The sequence below is a fragment of the Tenrec ecaudatus genome, chromosome 13, assembly GCF_050624435.1.
Source record: "Tenrec ecaudatus isolate mTenEca1 chromosome 13, mTenEca1.hap1, whole genome shotgun sequence".
Taxonomy (NCBI): domain Eukaryota; kingdom Metazoa; phylum Chordata; class Mammalia; order Afrosoricida; family Tenrecidae; genus Tenrec; species Tenrec ecaudatus.
Window position 1 is genome coordinate 126318488 of NC_134542.1, and position 19962 is coordinate 126338449.

A 19962-nucleotide genomic window follows, 5' to 3' on the forward strand; every position below is an offset into this window, starting at 1 on the left:
ATATCCATCCCTAGCACCCAGTTCTTTGCCTGGCCGATAATGGTGCTCAGGAACTATTGTCAAATGACCCAATCCACACACGCATACCCCTGACCCGTGAATGCCTCCCATTTATGCAACGTGATTGTCTCAGTCTTTAGATGGTGTTTGGGACTTGGGATGTTGTAAGGCGCTCAAGAAGAGCGAAGGCAGAAGCTGCCACATCTCTTTAGGGATAGGCCCTGAATTTCCATTGCATCTAAGGTCAAAGCAAGCCGGGGCAAGGTCAGATTGGTGGGGAGGGGAAACAGAATGTTGATGCCATTGGGTCAACACCTGTGGAAGGGAGGCAGAGGAAGCAGGAACAATGCAGTCACCATGGTTGCTGTCACCCAGTGAGGCAACACTTTGTGTCACACCCCAGTGAGTAGGCTCCCTGGAATATCCCCGTCCTGTTCCATCTCTTCTCTGCCCCACTCCCCTTATGGGGTATTGGGTTTGCCGCTAGCTCCACCCCTTGCCATTTTCCCTCTTCCATCTGCCAATACAGAGACCCTGCCCCCAAGCGGCTCTGGCGAGTGACTTAAGGATGGCAGAACCAGGGGACAAATGACTCAACCCTAGAGCCTCCTCTACCTTGGCAGCCACTCCCCCCCCACCCCCCACCCCCGCACCCCTGGTACTCCGTACTCCCCGTACTGACTCTGGAGTGCCAGGGAGTGCCATGCACACACCGTCTCCTCCCCCGCCCCCTCAGTGATGCTGCTTCTGCAGCTGGAGGGTACTGAGGGGGATTACAGCTAGCGTTGACTGCCCCATGGGGAGCCTGCAGGCTGAAATAGCCCTCCACCTCCTGAGCAGTTGGGCCAGACTTTTCTACTCCTGCCGGAGCACCACCATTCTGCGTGGATGTCAGTGGGCCGCGGGCCGCAAGAGGAAGGGTGTGGCCTTGGCCAAGATGGGCCTTTTCCATGGAAACAGCCCCTGATGATGCCGAGGCCTATCTGCTGACAGTAACCCCCTGGATTGGGCAGCCAGACCTTGTAAGAAAGGGACTCTGATTGGCACTTTGGCATGTGCCTGGTAAGGACGTGGGGAGTGGTAACCCTTGAAAGCTGCTCAGAGAAGCCCATTAGAAGCCCACTAGCTAGAAGGAGGGGCCCAGGGATGGCAGGGTGAGGAAGCATGCTTCCTCCAGGGAGCTGGAAGTTCTGGGTCTCCATGAAATCTCATTCAAATCAATCAGCAGCAACATCGTGTTTATGAGACTGTACAGCTTTACGGGAGCAGAGAGTCGCATCTTTCCCTCGCACAGAGACTGGTGGATTCGAACTGCTGACCAAGGCATAGTGCACGAACCCACCAGGGAGCTCAGGCTCTCATTGAGAGCTTCACGGAGATGGACTCCCTCCTCGCCAGCCCCCTTTGCCCTGTTGTCCCCCATCGGCCCTGCTGGGTCTTTCCAAAACGCAAATCAGAAATGTCACGACTGGGCTTGGGATTCTTCAGGGGGGTTCCTTTCTACCCAGAATACAATCCCACTTTCTCTTCCTGGTGAGCGTCACCTGGGTGCCCCTCCAGAGGGAGCGAGGCGCCGGCCTCAGTGGGTAGCTGCGCGGCACTTCTATTCCCAGGGACCTAGGAGCACGCTTGCCTGCTGTAGGGGAGCCACGCTGGTGTGCACAGGTGTGGCGGCCCCGGGGGAGCCGCCCACCCTCTGAGATTGCTCCGGCCTCCCTGCCGCGGCCCCGCCCCCCCCGAGCCACCCATAAATGCGCCCGCTGCGCTGCGGGCGCGGTTGGTGCAGAGCCCGGCTCAGGCGTCCGTGTGTGGCTGCCTCGCAGCTCGGGGCGCGGAGGCTGCCATGCTGTTCTGGCACACGCAGCCCGAGCACTACAACCAGCACAGCTCCGGCACCTACCTGCGGTAAGCCTCAGCCGCGGGGCCCGAGCTGGGTCGCAAGAGCCGCCCTCAGTCCCCGCACAGCTCGGGCGCCCTCGCGGGTCCCAGCGCGGGGCAGGACGCTGGCCGACCCGGGTTTGGGGAGCCCCTTCTGGGCTTTCTGCTGCCCAGTGGCCACGGCGAGGTCCCTGGAATCCCCAGTCTTCTGAGCTGGTTCCGAGAACAGACGAACCGCAGCGGGTTCTGGACATGCCAGGGAGGGGGGCACTTTGCTGGGGACCCCAGGAGAGTGCAGGGCGCTCACCTGCTGGGGAAAACCTGCCCCTGTTAGGTTCTTCTCCCTTTACTGGAAACGTCTGCCTTCAGTTTGGTGCCAGTCTAGGAAATCCAGGCCCGTGCTCTCCGTCCTGGGTCGCTCACCAGACATGGCGCCCCCTCCCGCACTGGTCCCAGAGCTCTTCCCAGCCCACCAAGCGCCCCACCCGGGGAGCAGGCGCTTCTGCCCACAGGAGGTCTTGGCCTGTATTCATTTTCCCGAGGGCTCCTGCACTTATTGCCCTTGATGGAAATCTTTCTTTGGGGGATTTGACTAGCCTTCTTCTTCGGAGGGAAAACTAAGTCCTGCCTGCTATGAAAGCGTTTCTCTGACTCTCAGTATTGAAACCTTTAAGGACTCAGGGTCCTTGTTTTATTTAGTTCTCGTAGGATTGTTTTTCCAAGCTGTGTCGCTTGCTGGGTACTCACAGGCAGACGTTTCACCTTCAGAACTCACCAGAACCAGCTCTGGTTGGTCTGTATTTCCACCCAAGTCACAATTTATTCAATGTGCCTAACAACCCATAGGCCAATCGATACAGGCTCTGGGAAAGCGTGAGGTGAGGCTGGAGGAGTCCCAGAGCGCCCAGTGTCTCAAAGTGAGAGTCACTCACAATGATTTGGGAAGGGGAGAGGGGCTGCCAAGAATTTCCTACTCCACAACCCTTGGCACAATGTCAGTCCTGACTTGGCTAGTCATTCTAAAGACTTCCTCCTTCCAGGATGCAAAGGACTGAGTGGAGGTGTCATTGTTTTAGTCATGAGTCCAAGGTGGCGACGGAGATGAGGTGTGGGGTTGTTAGAAGATGTGTCCATTCACTTAAACAAAACTCACTGCCCTTGAGTCAATGCTGACTCTTAGTGACACCTGAGGGGTTTCCGTGACTGACACTGTCTAGGGAGTAGAAAGCCCAGTCTTTCTCCTGAGGAGCTGCTGGTGGTTTTGAACTGCCAACCATTACTGATCGCGCATCGCAACCCAACACCTAACCATTACACCACGAGGGTGCCATTTTCTTAAACAGGATAGAATTCACTTCTACTCAGCTGCATGCTGGAGATTTAGTGTTACAAAAATGTAACCTTGTGACCATTGTTTCAATACCTCAAAATGAATTTGAAGGTGACCCTTGGGGCGGGGGGTGTTTTTAAAATGCCATCTCACTAGGGCATGACCCAACCCTTGCTTGGGAGGAATGGTTTCGCCATCTGCTATAGAGATGATCATTTCTCTGTGAAACATTTCACATACCTTTTAGGATTTTGGAATTGCATTAAGGGGAGGGGTGGGAGTTGGAATGAAAGGTACGATTAATGACACACTGATTGCGGGGGTCATTTTGGGGACCATGGATGAAGAAGTAATTTTTATTTCCATTCCTGGAAATGGAGGCTTTTACTGTCTGAGAGGCTGACTTTAGTGAAGGAAAGGCAGTGAAAGTCTGGTCCTTCCCTTGATTTTTGTGTCTTATGTTTGTTCATCTCTGTACTCTGTACAACTACCTTCAGCAAGTTGTCTGACGTCCCAGGTGACTCCCACCAGGGCCTTTACGCCCATCCATTTTTCAGTTTGATGTTCTTGTGACTTTTTATTCCTTGACATAAGGATGTCAACCCCGAGACAAGTTACCGTCGAGTGAGGGTCCCTGTCCCCCTTCCTTTTTCATGTAAAAGCCATAGTCCATAGATCATTATTTTAACATAGCCTATGCAAATAGGAAATGATACAATCCTGAGGGAAGCAGGTTTTTGTACTTCTCCCAACTTGCTAGAGAACCACATGGGCTGGGAGTGTGCCCCTCATTGGTGGAAGAAGGCACTGTGGTGGGAAGCCCCAGACAGTATGGCACTGCGGTGGTTTGAGTCAAAGGACAGTGGCCAAAGAAGCCCCCACATTGGAGGCTGTCCCCCCAGAATATGCCCGAAGCCAGGCTTTTCCTTCTGAGACTTGGTTGGACAATATTGGGGTGTGTGCCAGACTCATTTACTGTGTTGTATGAGGAACAGATTGTACCAGTGACTTTGCTGTTTATACAGTGAAGTGGGGTCAGCTAATCTGATCCATTCCCCGGGATACACCAAGGGAAGAGGTTGGTCAAGATAAGGACTGGCACCTGTTTCTGTACTGCTTATGTATTACAGGTCTTAAGTCTCTCTGCTCATAGGACATTCATATGCTCAAGGATTCCCACCTCCCCACTCCCTTTGAGAGCATTTTAAAAATGTTCTCTACAAACTAGTTCCTCTTCGTTCTTTCTTTTTTATTATGATGGGGTTTTGTTTGAGGAAAAGAACCATTAGGCTTCTCAAGTTGTCCATTTGGATAAGAAAACGGAATTGAAAACTTCCTTGTTTCGCATTTAGGAGAGATTTGCACGACTCTTAATACAGGATGATCTGCTGCTAGTCTTTGTTCCAGAGAGATTTTTGTAACTTTTATATTTGATAAAATTGGTCTTGCATCTCCTTGATGACTGTATCCTATGACCCTCTTGAGCAGTTCAGTTAAAATAGAATGATAAAGGATTGATTTGCTCTGTTTTAAAAACACCTTAGCGTATTTATGGTGTGAGGGATGCTACCCTGAGGTACCGGCTGCATGAGTGCTGACGCTGGTGGGCTACCTCCCCTTCATTAATGTTGTTACGTCTTTGTGAACTAGCTCCTTTTCACTTTGCACCTGATCATTCCTCTCTGTGTGTTGCAGCGATGTCCTCGCTTTGCCCATATTCAAGCAGGAGGAGCCTCAGCTGTCTCCGGAGAATGAGCCTCGCCTGCCGCCCCTGCAGTACGTGTTGTGTGCTTCTACATCCCCAGCTGTGAAGCTGCATGAGGAGACACTGACCTACCTCAATCAAGGTAGTGACTGGGCCAGGGTCACAAAGTGGGGGCTGGGCTCCTTCTGCCAACAAGGAATGGGGAGTCGCTCTAAAAGACCCATTTGGCCTCATTAAGTTTCCACAACGGACGTGGTGAATTTTGGGAAGGACTCTTTGGTTAATGCAAAGAGTTAATTCTCCTGGCTGCTAACCCAAACTCTGTTTCAAGTCTAATCAGAGTGTTTTGGAAGAGAACCAGTCATTGGAAAGCTATGAAGCACTGCTTTGTGGCACAAACAGAGTTCCTCATCGACAGCAACTAGTTTTATAGGCTTTGGTGGTCGTATCTGACTTAGGGTCATCTTCCATTTCCTACTTGTGTCTTCTCTGCGTTTCAATGTCGTCCTCTGAAAAATCAAGATACCAACCGTCTTGTTATGGCAGTCAAATGCAGGTAATAGATACATTAAAATCTGTAATCTTGAACCCTGGTAAGCTGAAGGCCTGTGAGAGAAGGAAAACGCAAATAAAGAAAGAATCATAAATAATTCTTAATAAAGAGAAAGAGTCAGTAGTGAGACTGCCAAAGGAGGAAAACTCGTGGGACCTAGGAAAACAAGGCAACGCTGGCTCTCACAAGTGTCACTGTCTAGCATTGCTTAGATAGATCTGCCAGTAGGAAATGCTCAGTAATTCGTAGGCACTATGACGATTATTATGTAGTGTGAATATGATGTCCTTTCTTGATATAGATCATAGCACCTTTAGTATATCAGGCCTGCTGTTTTTTCTAGAATTGCCCTTGGTTGGTGCCATGGAGATTGGTTCATGTCTTAAAGGAACATAGGGGCAATATTCCACAATTAATACACAGGCACTTTTTATGGTGATGGGGACAAGACCACTTACGAGGTCCTGAGAGACAAGGCCTTTGGATTTGAATTCCCACTCTAGCCACTTCCTGGTTCTAGGACTGTGAGTTAGATTTCTTCTTTCTCTGTGAATTAGTCTTTCCACGAGTAGAATGATAACTGTAATTGGGAAAAATGCGAAAGAATAAATGTTTGATTGCTTCTCAGACTTTTAACTAAGCTCAAGTGTAAAAGAGCAAATGTTTGAAAAGTCTTGATGTGATACTCGTTTAAAGTTCCTGTGCTTTTTACTAGAGCATATGAACCAATACCTCGATGGATGATATTTTTGCAGTGTTACAACAATACTACACTCTCTTCCTGGGTCGCTTCATCAACACCTGGTATACAAGGGGCTCATTGCTCAGGAGAAGAGCAAGGGGCAAAACCCCCTGCAAACAAACCAAAGCTGTTTTTGTAGGGTTTTGCCAAATGGCACGAGAACGGAAGTGGGCTGGAAGCAGTTTGTCCTCCACGTGGGGCCTACTCTTTGCAGTATTTCCTGCATTTAGGGAGCCAGCTAGGGCTGGAAGTCCACCCTGATATCAAGTTTCCCCCTCGTTGCTGAGCTTATCAGCTTCTATACCAAGAAACTAGCTCATGCACTATTAAGTCTAGGTCTGCCTCTGCAGAGAGAAAGCTCTCTCCCACTCTCAGTGTGCCTCCGGGAGAAAGTGATGGCTTATGCCTTTGGGCAGCCCTATTGGTCTCATGGTTGGACAGTGCCTGGCGCAGCAAAATAGCTCTTGTGTATGCTTGTTAAGAAATCCTGGTGTGGTGGCGTTGTGGTTACACATTGTCACGTTCAGCAGTGTGAAACCACTTGGGAGAAAGATCAGGTTTTCTACTTCCATACAGAGTTACAAACTTGGAAATTCCCAGGGGCCAGTTTTACTCTGTCCTATGAGATCGTATCAACTCGATGGTGGTGAGTTTGGTTTTAGTTTGAGAATGTTTGTTTGTCGAAGGGCTTCTTTTTTGTTGTTGTTCTTTCTCTTTTATGGAAAGTCAAATGCTATGCACTGACTGTGTACCTTGGTACAATTTCTTGCGTAAATTAAGATTCCATAATTTTTAGCCTACTGAACTGTGCGGCGCTTCTTTGGCCGTATCTCATGGTGTGCAGTGAGTGCTCTGACTTGCTGCTGGCTGAGCCTATTGACCTTTCCCTCCTTCCATCTGTTGGTACAGCCCCCCAAGGTCAAGTTTTGGATGGTGGCAGTCATCAGTCAGTATATTGAGATTTTTTTTTAAAAAAATGAATTATCTTTGTGGCTAATATAGAGTCATTAAAAGACACGGGAAATGAGCTACCCCAAATCTTACATTCTGTGTTTGTTGTGAATGGGGAGCAGGGCTTCAAGAAGTTTGTGGAAAATGAATTTTAAAAGCTATTTCCACGAACTTTTTGATGCTCCCTCACATTTATTTTTCTTTTATTTTTTTATGGGGTCTCCTTTTATTTTTTTAAGCAAGTCTTTGATGTACATAAATGCATTCTTAGACCCAGTTTTCTTTTTTTCTTCTTTAGAGTGACTGTTTTTCATTATGTTTGGTACTCTGTCTATGCCTTGTATTGGGGCCCTTAAATTTGTCCCAGTTTTCTAAATGATTATGCTTGTAGTTGTAGTCTATATTTAAGTCTTTATTCCATCTTGAGTTCATTTTTTAAAAAATTATAAGATCATTTTTTGGGGGCTCTTACAGCTCTTATAACAACCCATACATCAATTGCATCAAGCATATTTGCACATATGTTGCCATCATTATTTTCTAAACATTTACTTTCTATGGAGCCTTTGGTATCAGCTCCTCTTTTCCTTCCCTCCCCCTATGCTCGTGACCCTTGATAAATTATAAATTATTATTATTTTTACATCTTACACCGACCATGCTCTCCCTCCCCCAGTGGTTTCTGCTGTCATTCCCCGGGGGGGTGGTGGTGGTGGTGGTGGTGGTGGTTATGTATTGACCATTGTGACCTGTTCCCTCTACCTCCCCTCCTTTCCCCACCTTCTCCCTATCTTCCTGGTCTCGCTACTCACATTCCTGTTCCTGGATTTCATGAGCTCTTATCTGTGCCTGTGCACGTGCTCTGATACAGCCTGCAGTGGAAGCAGGACTGGGGTCATGATAGTGGGGGGGAGGGGGTGATCACATTTATTTTTAATATGAAAATTTCCCAATTATTAAAACAATGTACATGCATTCTGGAAAAGGTGGAGGAGTCACAAAAGTATAAAGGATAAAATGAAAAGAAAATAAAATTCTCTCATTTCCCCGAGAAAGACTGCGAACCTACTTTCTGAATAATTGCATGTCCATCTTTTTAAATTGCGTTCATGCTTCGGGCATCCTGCAGTTTTCATCGACGACTTTGGCGACATTTTTGTCCTGCCATTAAAAATACTTTGAGAATGATTCTAAGTTTTGTAATTCTTTGACCAGTTTTATGTTGTAGACATGTGCTTTCCAATTGTTAAGTTAACACTGCTGGGGAAGAATGTGCTTGTACATACATCTTTATGTGAAATGTTGACTTTTTAAAAAGATAAACACTTAAGAAGTTGGATGACTGGATTAAAGAGTTTGAACATTTTCAAGGCTTTTGACATGTGACCAAGTGACCACAGCGGCATGTATCATTTTATATTCAGTCTTCTGAAGTGTTGTTTTCCTTCCATGTTGCAAAATATTTGCCCACCTCCCAATTAGCTTCGCAGTATCTTAATTTTAACATTCATTTTTTTGGAATTTATAAGGGGACATAAAGGTCAAAGTTTATTTTTTCTAAATCAGTAGCCTCCTGCCTTATACCTATTATCGCATAGTTTTTCTTACTTGGTTAAAATGCCACTTAAATTTTTTTATAACTTAAAAAAGCTTTCATTGTTAATTAAATAAAGGCTCACAGAGGAAATATGTTTTCTATCCAATAGTTCATATCCTTTTGTTTTATAAAGAGACTGTACAAGATTCTATGAAACATGATGTCATGCCAAAAAACAAACCCCAATTTCTACAGCCAACACAATGAGGAATACAGGAATTCTCTAGATAACTCAGGAAGCGAAAGGACAACACAAAACCCTCTCAATACAATGCTTCCTTGACCAGCGGGAACATGGTTTGCTCAGCTTGTTGAGTGTTTTAAGGAAATGCCGACTTTTAAAACATTTAAGAAAACAATTCCCCCGCCCCTGAGCTGATAGCTCAGAAACAGATTTTTTTTTTTTTTTTGGTATGGCTATAGCTCCTGAACCCTTGATGTCCATTGAATCTTTTCTTCATAAACTTTTTTTGGTGAGTTAGGTGAAGGTTTACAGAGCAGATTACTAGTTGTTTTTTTTTTTTTAATTTGGGTCTGTTTTTTAAAAAAAGTCATTTTATTAGGGGCTCATACAACTCTTATCACAATCCATACATACATCAATTGTGTAAAGCACATTTGTACATTCATTGCCCTCCTCATTCTCAAAACATTTGCTCTTCAGATAAGTCCCTGGAATCAGCTCCTCAGTTCCCCCCCTCATTCCCCGCTCTCCCTCACTCATGAACCCTTGATAATTTATAAATTATTATTTGTCATATCTTGCACTGTCCAACATCTCCCGTCTCCACTTTTCTGTTGTTTGTCCCCCAGGGAGGAGGTTATATGTAGATCCTTGTAATCAGTTCCCCCTTTCTATCCCACCCTCTCTCCACCCTCCCGGTATCGCCAATCTCACTACTGGTCCTGAAAGGATCATCCGCCCTGGGTTCCCTGTGTTCCTAGTTCCTAATTTTACCAGTGTACACCAGTGATCACCACATTTACTTATGCACCTATTTGTCTTCAGCGATCGTATCAGGGAGGTGAGCACACAATGATACGATTTCTTGTTCTTTGATGCCTGATAACTGATCCCTTTGGCACCTCGTGGGAACACAGGCTGGTGTGCTTCTTCCATGTGGGCTTTGTTTCTTCTCAGCTAGATGGCCACTTGTTTACCTTCAAGCCTTTAAGACCCCAGATGCTATACCTTTGGATAACTGGGCCCCATCCACGTTCTTCACCACATTTCTTCATGCATCCGCTTTGTCTTCAGTGATTGTGTCAGCAGATTATTAGTTTTATGTTCAATGACTTTTGCACACTTTGTTCTAACTCATTCATTGAAATCCCTTCAATATGCCATCTCTTATCCCACTTCCTCCCTGTATTTCCCATTTTAATTTCTCCTTTGCTAATCTTCTGAACTTTGTTCTTGATGAATGCTGTTCTTTTGATTTTAAATGGTGGCCTATTTCTAAAATATAATTTTGCTTCCAGACCGGAGGCTAAGGATCAGTCTTGGGCATCTTAACAGTCTTTGTGCAACCAGTAAGCTTAGTCTCTTTTATGATTTTGAGTTCTGTTTCACATTTTTTTTTACTCTGTCCAGGACCTTAAAATATGGTCATTTTCAGAGCCACTGGCAGTGACAGCTAGGCACAGTCTAGTTCTTCTGGTCTCAACACTGTGGAGACTGATGTTTTATGGTCCATTAGCCCATTGAAGTAATGGTTCCCATGCATTTTAAAATTGTTGCTGCTATTCTTTCTTCTTGTTGGGAAGAGACCAACCTTGGATAGATGTTGGTTGACTGCTCAGGGGCAATGTCTGATGATTCTCACAGAATTCCTTATCGAATAGTGATTTGCAAATATGTTTTCTGTTGCAAATATGTTCCTTTCAATATCTTAGCAGTTTTTATTTTTATAGCTATATTTTACAACCACTGAGATTTTAAGTATTTCTTAATTTCACACTCTCATACAGTTGTTTCTTGCATTTACTAACTACAATTCTTGTAATAACATTTCCCTCATAATGCTAGAACATCTCACACATCATTTAAAGGATCTGCCTATTACTTCACTGATTAAGTATATGTAGCGAAGTGTTCAAAGGCACTCTGGTGGTGTAGTGGTTACACGATGGCCTGCTCACCCCCAAGTCAGCCAGCAGGACCGCCAGCTGCTCCAGGGAAGGAAGAAAAGGGTTTCCACTGCCATAAAAACAAAGGGGAGCAAGATATGACAAAATAACGATGTATAAATTACCAAGGGTACATGAGGGAGGGGGGAACGGGGAGGGAGGGGGAAAAAAAGAAGACCTGTTGCAAAGGGCTTAAGTGGAGAGCAAATGCTTTGAGAATGATTGGGGCAGGGAATGTATGGATGTGCTTTATACAATTGATGTATGTATATGTATGGATTGTGATAAGAGTTGTATGAGCCCCTAATAAAATGTCTAAAAACAAACAAAAAACACAGGGGAGCTGATATCAAGGAGTTCAAGAAAAAAGTAAATGTGTTGAAAAGGATTGTGGTAGCAATTGTATGATACTGGTTGATGTGATTGAACTATGGGATGCTATGATATCTGTAAGAACTCCCCCTCCAAACACTGAAAGGAGGGAAAGCCAAGTAGTTTTGGTTCTGATCTCACCCCCAACCCCCGCCCACCCCCAGAAAAAGAGAAAAAGAGTTACAGTCTCAGAAACCCACAGGGGCTCCTCTACTCTGCCCTATAGGGCCACTGTGCGTTGAGATGACCTTGACGGCAGTAAGCGTGTGGTTTGTTGTTGGCTGAAGGGAAACACGCAGTGTCATTATTTTAGTTCCCTGTCTTGCACAATAGAATATAAGTTCGATGGAAACAGGACACGTTTATCTCCCTTTACCTTTGTACCCTTAGGACTGTGATGTCCATAAGCAGCTTTGTTTTACAGTGCTCTAAAGTTTCTGTAAGGAGTTCTGGGTTAAGTAGTGCAGTGGGCTGAGTGTGCTGTGGACAGGAAGCTCCGTGGTTGAATCTCTCTTGGGGAGAAAGCTCTGACTATCTGCTGTGGTGCAGAGTTTTAGCACGGGACGCCCTGTGGTGCAGTTCTAGCCTTCCTATAGGGTCACCAAGAGTTAGGCTGGCACCGAGCGGCTATAAGCATCTTCAAATGAGCTGTGGTGGTACAGTGGCTAAAGTACTTGATGGCTAACCACACTGAGATTTGAAAACACCAGTCACTCCCTGGGAAAAGAAGATGTGGTAATCCATTTCTGTAAAATTCCAGTTCCCAACTCATTGCCTCCAAGTTGATTCCTACTCCTGGCAATCCTACAGGACAGGTTATAAGAGGTCCTGTAGGTTCCCAAGACTATAGCTCTTTATAGGAGTAATAAGCTTTGTCTTTCTAACTATAAGCGGGTGGTAATATCCAGTTGTGGACCTTGCCATTGGCAGCCCAGTGCATAACCTTTACACCCACACAGCCTGGAGACCCAGTGGGCCTAGTACTGTTCTGTCACTCTACGTCAGAAATGACTAGAAATCAATGGGTTTGGTTTTGAGTTTGGGGCTAGAAGGTATTAGACATTGTGGATTGCATGAGGGAAGGGAAGGAATCATTGGTTTGTCCAGCACATACTCTGTGCCGGGCACAGAACAGAATGTCTTACATGTATCTTTATTTCATTTTTCTTGGGAAGTTTTATTTCTCCCTCCTAAAGGTGGGAAAGCTATTGGAAAGAAGTTTCCAGACTTTCAGATGACCTCTTTGTCAATGACCAAAAGTCACTGTGGACAGATCTGTCCTGAAGGCCAGCGTCTGAGTGGAAGGCGGTAGGTGATGAGCGGTGATGGGTAGGGTGCATCAGGAGCAGCAGAACCCCAGGCAATCTCTAAGGAAATCTTACGGCTTGGCGATAAGAATGCCTTTGCCAGAATGGACTGTTAGCTGGAGAGTGTTGGCGTTTTGCATTCTAGAGTAACAATGCACTCTGAAATAGAGAATGGACTTTCATAGATGCCTTCCTTTCATTCACAGACAAAATCTCCTGTCTGTTGGAGCATGATCGTTTAGTGAGAAGAGAGAGTCTGGTGCAAAGTACAAGAATGAGCAAAATGTGGGGTGTGCAATTGAGCACACGGTCTATCTCAGGAGTCCTAAGTAGCTTAGGATGACTGAGTCTGGAACACAAGGATATGGATATGGCCAGACAGGGAGATAGATTTCTCTCTGGAGCATATATTATCTGGTTATTTTTATGGCCAATTAAGTAGGTCACTTTATCTCTCTCTGCCTCTGAGTTTTCATGGGAAAGATGGAGAAAATAATGTCTCTACTAAGTATTGGGTTTCTAGATTGGGTTATACCTCGGTTCTTTGCTCTGCATGATGAAAGAATTCACACTGAAGCCCGTTTTGTAATTCAAGTGGTTTTTATGAAGGACAGGATAAATTTCAGGTTTTGCAGTCTCAAAGGTGTTCATAATTGGGCCTAAACAACCATGTGGTAAGGAGCTCCCGTGTGTGGATCTCTGTGGGGGCTGGGGGGGGGGTCGTGTTTCCCAGGGACTGAGTGGTCAAGGGAGCAAGGGGCAAGAGGGTGTGGAGACCAGAGAGGCTGTGGGCCCCAAGCAGACCCAGAGTGGGTACTGAGAGGGCACACCCAAGTGGTACATGTGCCCTCACCCTCCGACCTGCCACCGACCAGGAGCAGGGTAAGAGAGTAAGAGAGAGTCCCTGCCTTTATTCTAGCCCACCCCCTGGCGGGGGGAAGGCATGATTGAAGGTATTGGTTGATCCCATTGGCTGGGTTAAGCCCACTTGGGCCTAGTTTGGACCGCCCAGGTGTATATCCCAGCTGGCTCAGGGTCTTGAGTATGAGCATGCTCAGTTTGGGGTCTTCATGGGTGTCTAACGGTTGCCTGGTATCTTGCCAACCTTCCTTAAGGGGGCCTTTGCAGGCATGGGAGGGACAACCCCTGGCCCTAAACTAGCTACCTAACAAAAGCAGCAAGTACTCAGCGTTAAAATAATGCCTGGTACGCAGGATATTAAACAAAAAAGCTCACTCCCATTGAGTCAATGCTGTCTCAAAGCGACCCACTGTGGGTTTCCCATAAACTGTATCTGTTTACACGAGTGAAAAGCCCAGTCTTTCTCCTGCGGAGCTGCTGGCATTTACAAACCGGTAACCATGCTGATATGGAGCCCAATGAGTACCCACTATTCCAACAAGGCTCCCCATAGAATTTTCATGGACCTTCTAATCCTCTTTGAAACCTTCTTTCCCCACCCCAAGAAATCAGGCTAGCCTAGGAATGAGGGAGCTGTTAGGTTGTAATAACCCTGGATGGATTGGAGGGAGTGGGAGGGTAATCCATTTCCCAGAGGGCATTCTCTGGGAGTTCATTATTAAAACCATAGGTTAGGCACTTCATGAAGGACCTCTGAAGCTATAGCTCTGAAGGAGGATGTTTATGAGGCTTGATGGAGAAGGGGACATTGAAGAAATGAATAAACAAAAAAAGCCAAACTCACTGCCATAGAGTCAATTCTGACTCATAGTGACCCTATAGGACAGGGAGACCCTGTATGGATTTCTGGGATAAAATCTTTATGAGACTAGAAAACCTCATCTTTCTCCCTAGGAGCAGCTGCTGGTTTAGAACTGCTGACCTTGTGGTTGGTAGCCCACTAATGTGTAACCCACTATTCTCATCAGGGATTCGCTGAAGAAACAGGTAGATGGAGAAAATTTTGAAGGAAGCAAAACAAAAAACCGGAATCTTCCTGCCCTTCCCCAACCCCCATTCTCTACCTTGTGACCTAATGGAATAGCCACTCAGATAAAAGTTCAAGGCTGGATGTGTTGTCCTTTTTCCTCTGTTTTATAATATGGACAAAGTTGCAATTCTGCCTTTTTTAAACCAACTTTTGCTCCAGGAAAGTCATTTAATCATTTTTGTAGTTTCTGTTTTCTTAACCTGTAAAATTGGTCACTTTGTGAGTTTCTCATAGAATTAAGTGAATAACAAATAGCTGGGAAATGGTAACTACACTATTTCATTTTTTGTCTATTTCCAATTGTATAAGTGACTTTGAGTTTATGGAATGAGGCAAAAGATCACTTACTTTGTTAATTTATCCATTTGCCTTATCAGAAAGTTTCCTTCCAGGTTAATTTTTAACTTGAAGTTTGAGTTAAACTGAGTAAAACAAATGGCCTTAGATATATACACTTAAAATATTTTCCTTTTATATTTTTTAGTACAAAAGTATTTAAATAGCCAAATACTGTATATAGTCATGTATAAGCCAAGTTTTTCAGCACATTTTTAATGCAGTCCTTTTGCGGTAAAATTAGGTGCTTTGGCTGATATTCGGGTCAGCTTATATACTCACATATATATGGTATGTATTCTACTGGAAACTTTCTATGATCCTACCATTCAGATCTATATTAACCCAGATGTATTTAGATATATAGAAACACATACATGCATGCCTTTTATCTTTTTCAGTGAAATGGGATCATATAAAAACTGTTCAACAATTTTCATTTGTTTATTAACAAAATATCCTCAATGTCTTTCATGTGGGAACATAACATAATTGATCTTTACTAGATGCATTATGGTCTATGAATGTTGTACACTTTTCCCTCTAGAATAATGTTAGGGTTGTTTCTACTTTTATTATTATTAGGTAACACTTCTTCAGTGAGCATCCATCAACACATATCCTTGTGTTTAAGCAAGAAAACTTGAAGTCATACTTCTGACTCAAGTTGACTAGAGAAACAAATTCATGGACACTCATATGTGTATAAGCAATATGGTGGTGTAACCCTTGTATGGAGTAGATTCCCTCATCTTTTCCTGATGAGTGGCTGGTTGGTTCAAAAAACTGATCTTGTGGTTATCAGACCAACATGTAACCCTCTACACTGGGTGGGTGACTCTACCTGGACCCCATCTTGGCTCCTCCTCCAGGCCATAAGATTTTCAATGGCTTCAAATTGAAGTGAAACTTGGATGGTGGAAAGGGAAGACTGAAGAAGAATGGACGCACCTGTGCTGGCAAAGAAGATTGAAAGTACTGCGAGCTGCCGAAAGAACAAATAGATCTGTCTTGGAAGAAGTATGGCCAGAACTCTCCTTAGAGGCAAGGATGGTGAGACTGCATCTCATGCGCCTTTGACAAGGTGGATCGACACAGTGGCCACGCTGATGGGCTCAAGCTTAAAGGCAATTGTGAGGATGAGGCAGGACTGGGCAAAGTTTCAAGTTTAAAGACAATTGTGAGGATGATGCAAGACTGGGCAAAGCTTCCTCCTGTTACACACAGGGTCACGATGAGTCTGAATGGACTCAGTAGCACCTAACAGCACCACTGTCTGTCCAGTGGGTTTCATGCCCCCTCTTTTATTAACAGCCTGTTACTACTTGTGTAACTTCGGTCCATCACTTAATTCTGATCTGCTGTTTCCAAATGGGACCTGTGAGACCTGGTGGCTGTCAGCCAGGGGTACCCCAGAAGGGTCTTGTTTTCTCAAAGTAAAGAAAAGCTAGCCTTGGGGAAATGAGGAGATGTGCTTAAGACAACCTATAGGCTGGCTCTGTAGGAACAGACAGTAACCAGGTCACCTGCAGTATCCATATCTCTGTGTATTTCCCACAGTAGATCCTCCAACTTTTAAGCGTTCAAGGGAATTTGGGATTGGGGTACCACATTTTCGCAGGTTCCTTTGGTCCTATACTGAGGGTTTAGTGTTCACACATTTGGGGCACTTGCCTTGTGCGAAGCCAGGCCACGTGTCTGGGAGCAGGGGTTAGCATTTGGCTAGGCTTGTTGTTTGTTTTTTTTAAGGATAAAGAAACTAGAAAGCAAATGAGATAGCTTATTTTTTATAGGAATAAAAGAGGGATGGAGAGGATCTGAAAGCTTCCAGGTAGAAAAAAAGCCAGGTCCCTGTAGCAGCAGACTGGATGTTTTCCCATAATTGAATTCAGAGCTTGGCTCATGTGGAATTTCAGGATCAACCCTCTGTTCAGAAAAGTGACTGGTCTTTGTATTGCCACCCTTCACCAGTCTTCCAAAGGCCTCAATAGGTCATAAGGCAAGTGGGAATACCACAAATGGGGAGAGCTGATGGAGAATGCAAGAAGACAGGGTAGTGCATGCCCCCTCTTCTTCTTGGGAACACTATGATCGAGGCAGGAGGCTCTGCGTGGATGCTGCCTAGTGGGCAGAGCTGTGCTGATGTGTCACTGCTGTGATGCTGGGCCTTCAAAATATTCATGGGAAAGTTCCATTTTCCTTTTTATTCCATTTTCAGAGCCCCCCACCCCCCACCCCATATATTCCTAGTTTTCAACAATGCCCATAATGGTGCAATGATTAAATAAAATTTGGCTGCTAATTGAAAGATTGGCAGCTTGAACCTGCTGAAAGTGTAATTGTACTGGGCCCATACTATGCTGCGTCTTGCTTTTCTCCACTTGGTGTGTGTGTGTGTGTTAGGGAAGAGGCAGGGATACTTATTCTGATAGAGCTAGTTCTTCTGAACCTTTTTTGTAATGTTAATTTAAAATTTGATTTTTACCTTTTATTTTGAAGTAATTTTACATTTCAAACAGAAGAATTGAAAAGTTAGGATGACAATCGACTGTATGTGCACCATCAGTTTTTAATGTTTTGTCATATTTTCTTTATCTCTTTTTCATTATGTGAGTGTATATATATGTATGTATATGTATAATCCTGAATTATTTGATACTTTTAGACTACATGATCCTGTATTTCTAGATACTTTTGCTTGTATTTCCTAAGAAGACTCTTACACAACCTTTCTTTTTACCAATTTCAAAAAATTTAATATTGACAAAATGTAACTGTATTCCCTTCTGTACATCCTTTATTCAAATTGATTACAGCACTATTTCTCACCATGTATGCCTTATTCAAATCTGGTCAACTCCTCTGAACATGTCCCTTGTAGCAAATTTTCACCCTGATACGGGATCTAGTCCAGGATCACGCACTGCATGGAGTTATTCCAAGTCCTTACCTTACTTGTGCACTTTGTTAAAAGTAGCAATGAAAGGCCTACCATGCTCTTCCAAGGTCCTCAGGGTTTCCCATTCTGCTGCTTCTTCAAAGAAGGTCAAGGGTGCAGTAGCCAACATTGACTTGGTGACAGGCCGAGCATGTTCAAGATCTGTCTGAACAGCAGATGATGCTGAGAACAGACGCATCACAGACTAGTCTCAAGGAGTTGGGGACTAGTGATGTCCCAAATGGCCAACCCTTCCATGATGTTATTCAGATCCATTTCCACCCAGCTCCTCCCTTGAGTCTCTTCCCTCACAGTTGTTGGTTCTTTAATCACTGCACAGTCCCACAGAAACTCACGGAAGTGTGAAGAAATGTCTCATGTTGCGGTGGGGGCTGTTCAGTCCCAAACCCCAAGGTCAGGCAGGGGTAAGCCAGATGCACCCCGAGGACACACTCCACTCCTGGCTCTTGCCGGTGATGAGATCGCATGCCCTGCTTCTCAGAGGGCTCATTTTATATGCAGCAGGATGACATTGCAAGCAATCCTGTTCATAAGTACTCACAAGCTAATCCTATCAATATCTCCCTCAATCTTCTATCCGACCCATGCAGGCAAGGTCCTTTGGTAGGCGTTCCAATGAGTATCAATAGTGCAGTCAAATGAACATATAACCTTTCACCTTTTAAATGATACTGAAATATAATATTATATTCTCCAGCCCTAGACAGTATTGGATCGGCGCACAGATGACCTGAGACCTTAGGCAGGGTGTTTCCAGTAGGCTTTGGCCTCCTATTAATGTTATTCATCCATGTTTTACCCCACGCGCTCCAGAAGCACTTTTTCTCCTCTCAGATGTAGCATATCATTCCTTACATCCATTACAAGGAATAGTAACCAAGGTAACCATTAAAGAGTAGGGCCATAATCACACCCTCTGCTAAGGTCAGGTCCTAATCTCATCCTATTTCTGGTTATTAGCCGATAATGCCTTTCAAAATGGGACTATAGCCACAGGTGTATGAAGTCCAGAATTATAATATATCACATAAGAGATTATGTCTAGAAGGGCCATATTCATGGACTATAACTCAGGCCAACTCAGCACCTGTCTCCTCTAGCCATTAAAACATTCATCCTCTGTTGCTCTAAGTTTATTCATTGCTTTACTACCGGCTATTGGATCTCCTTCCTCCCTCTTGCCATTTATTTTCACCTTCAAGTTTCCACCTTGGCAGTGGGCATTAATCTCAGCTGCTGTGCTAATCCAGATCGCTGGTAGCAAGCCCAGTCAGGAAGTGCTTCTCCCTCAGTCCATTCTCATTCATGTTGGATGGGTTTGCATGGGTACAAGACTCGTGGACTTGCTCGGCCACTAGGCAATATGACACTATTCACAGTCAACCCCACTTTTGCCAGATTCAGAGAAGCTACGCTGCATCCAATCAGGCCCTTGAGAAACTTATATATGGATTCAGGCATATGGGGAGCGTCTCTTGCTGTGTGATCACCCAGCTTCTGGTACTGGAAGCTGCATCCCTGTTCTTAGGTTCACAGCATCTGGAAGAAAAAAAGCAATTTCAAGTGATTGGGGGGAAGAACTAGAAAGTGGCACCAGCATCTCCACCCACCACCTCCTTTCCATAGCCTCCTGAGAAGTGTAGGGATCTATCTAGTGGTGGTCCTCCCTATGTCACACTCATGGTGAGTGTGAGCACACACTCACAAAGGCATGAAAGCCAATCCCTCATGCCTTATCTCCCCCTTTTTGGACAACAAATGTTTCAATTGCCCATTCCAATCATCTATCAAACTATTACTCTGAGGTGGTACGCAACATGGTATGTCCATCTGAGGTGATGTTTCTTGGTCTGTCAGTGCACTCTGTGGGCTGTAAAGTGTGCTCTTTGGTCTGAGTGTGTAGAACTTGGTGGTCCAATCTTGAACAGTATCTTTTGTTCAAACCCACTGATAATGTTCTTAGCATCTGCATGCATTCCTGAATCTACGAAACCCATAATGGAGTACGGCGTGTCTATTCTTGTGAAGATCCACTTGTGGCCACCTGGCGCCACTGGTCTCCTTGTTCTGATGGAATTGCCTTGTCAGCTATGTTTAGGGCCTTCATCCTGGGGAACCTGTCCCGTAGCCATTTGCAAGCTCGTCTTTCCT

At 45.0% G+C, this 19962-nt stretch overlaps 1 protein-coding gene across 1 annotated transcript in view; it reads left to right on the plus strand.

Annotated features, from left to right (window-relative positions):
* Nucleotides 1-1843: 1843 nt before the first annotated feature.
* The window catches only part of TFCP2L1 (transcription factor CP2 like 1), an 81321-nt gene continuing 63202 nt past the window's right edge, over nucleotides 1844-19962 (plus strand). The window contains exons 1-2 of the mRNA XM_075529518.1: nucleotides 1844-1905; nucleotides 4904-5055. Of these exons, the coding sequence (XP_075385633.1) occupies nucleotides 1844-1905; nucleotides 4904-5055 (214 nt within the window). The remainder of the gene's footprint in view (nucleotides 1906-4903; nucleotides 5056-19962) is intronic.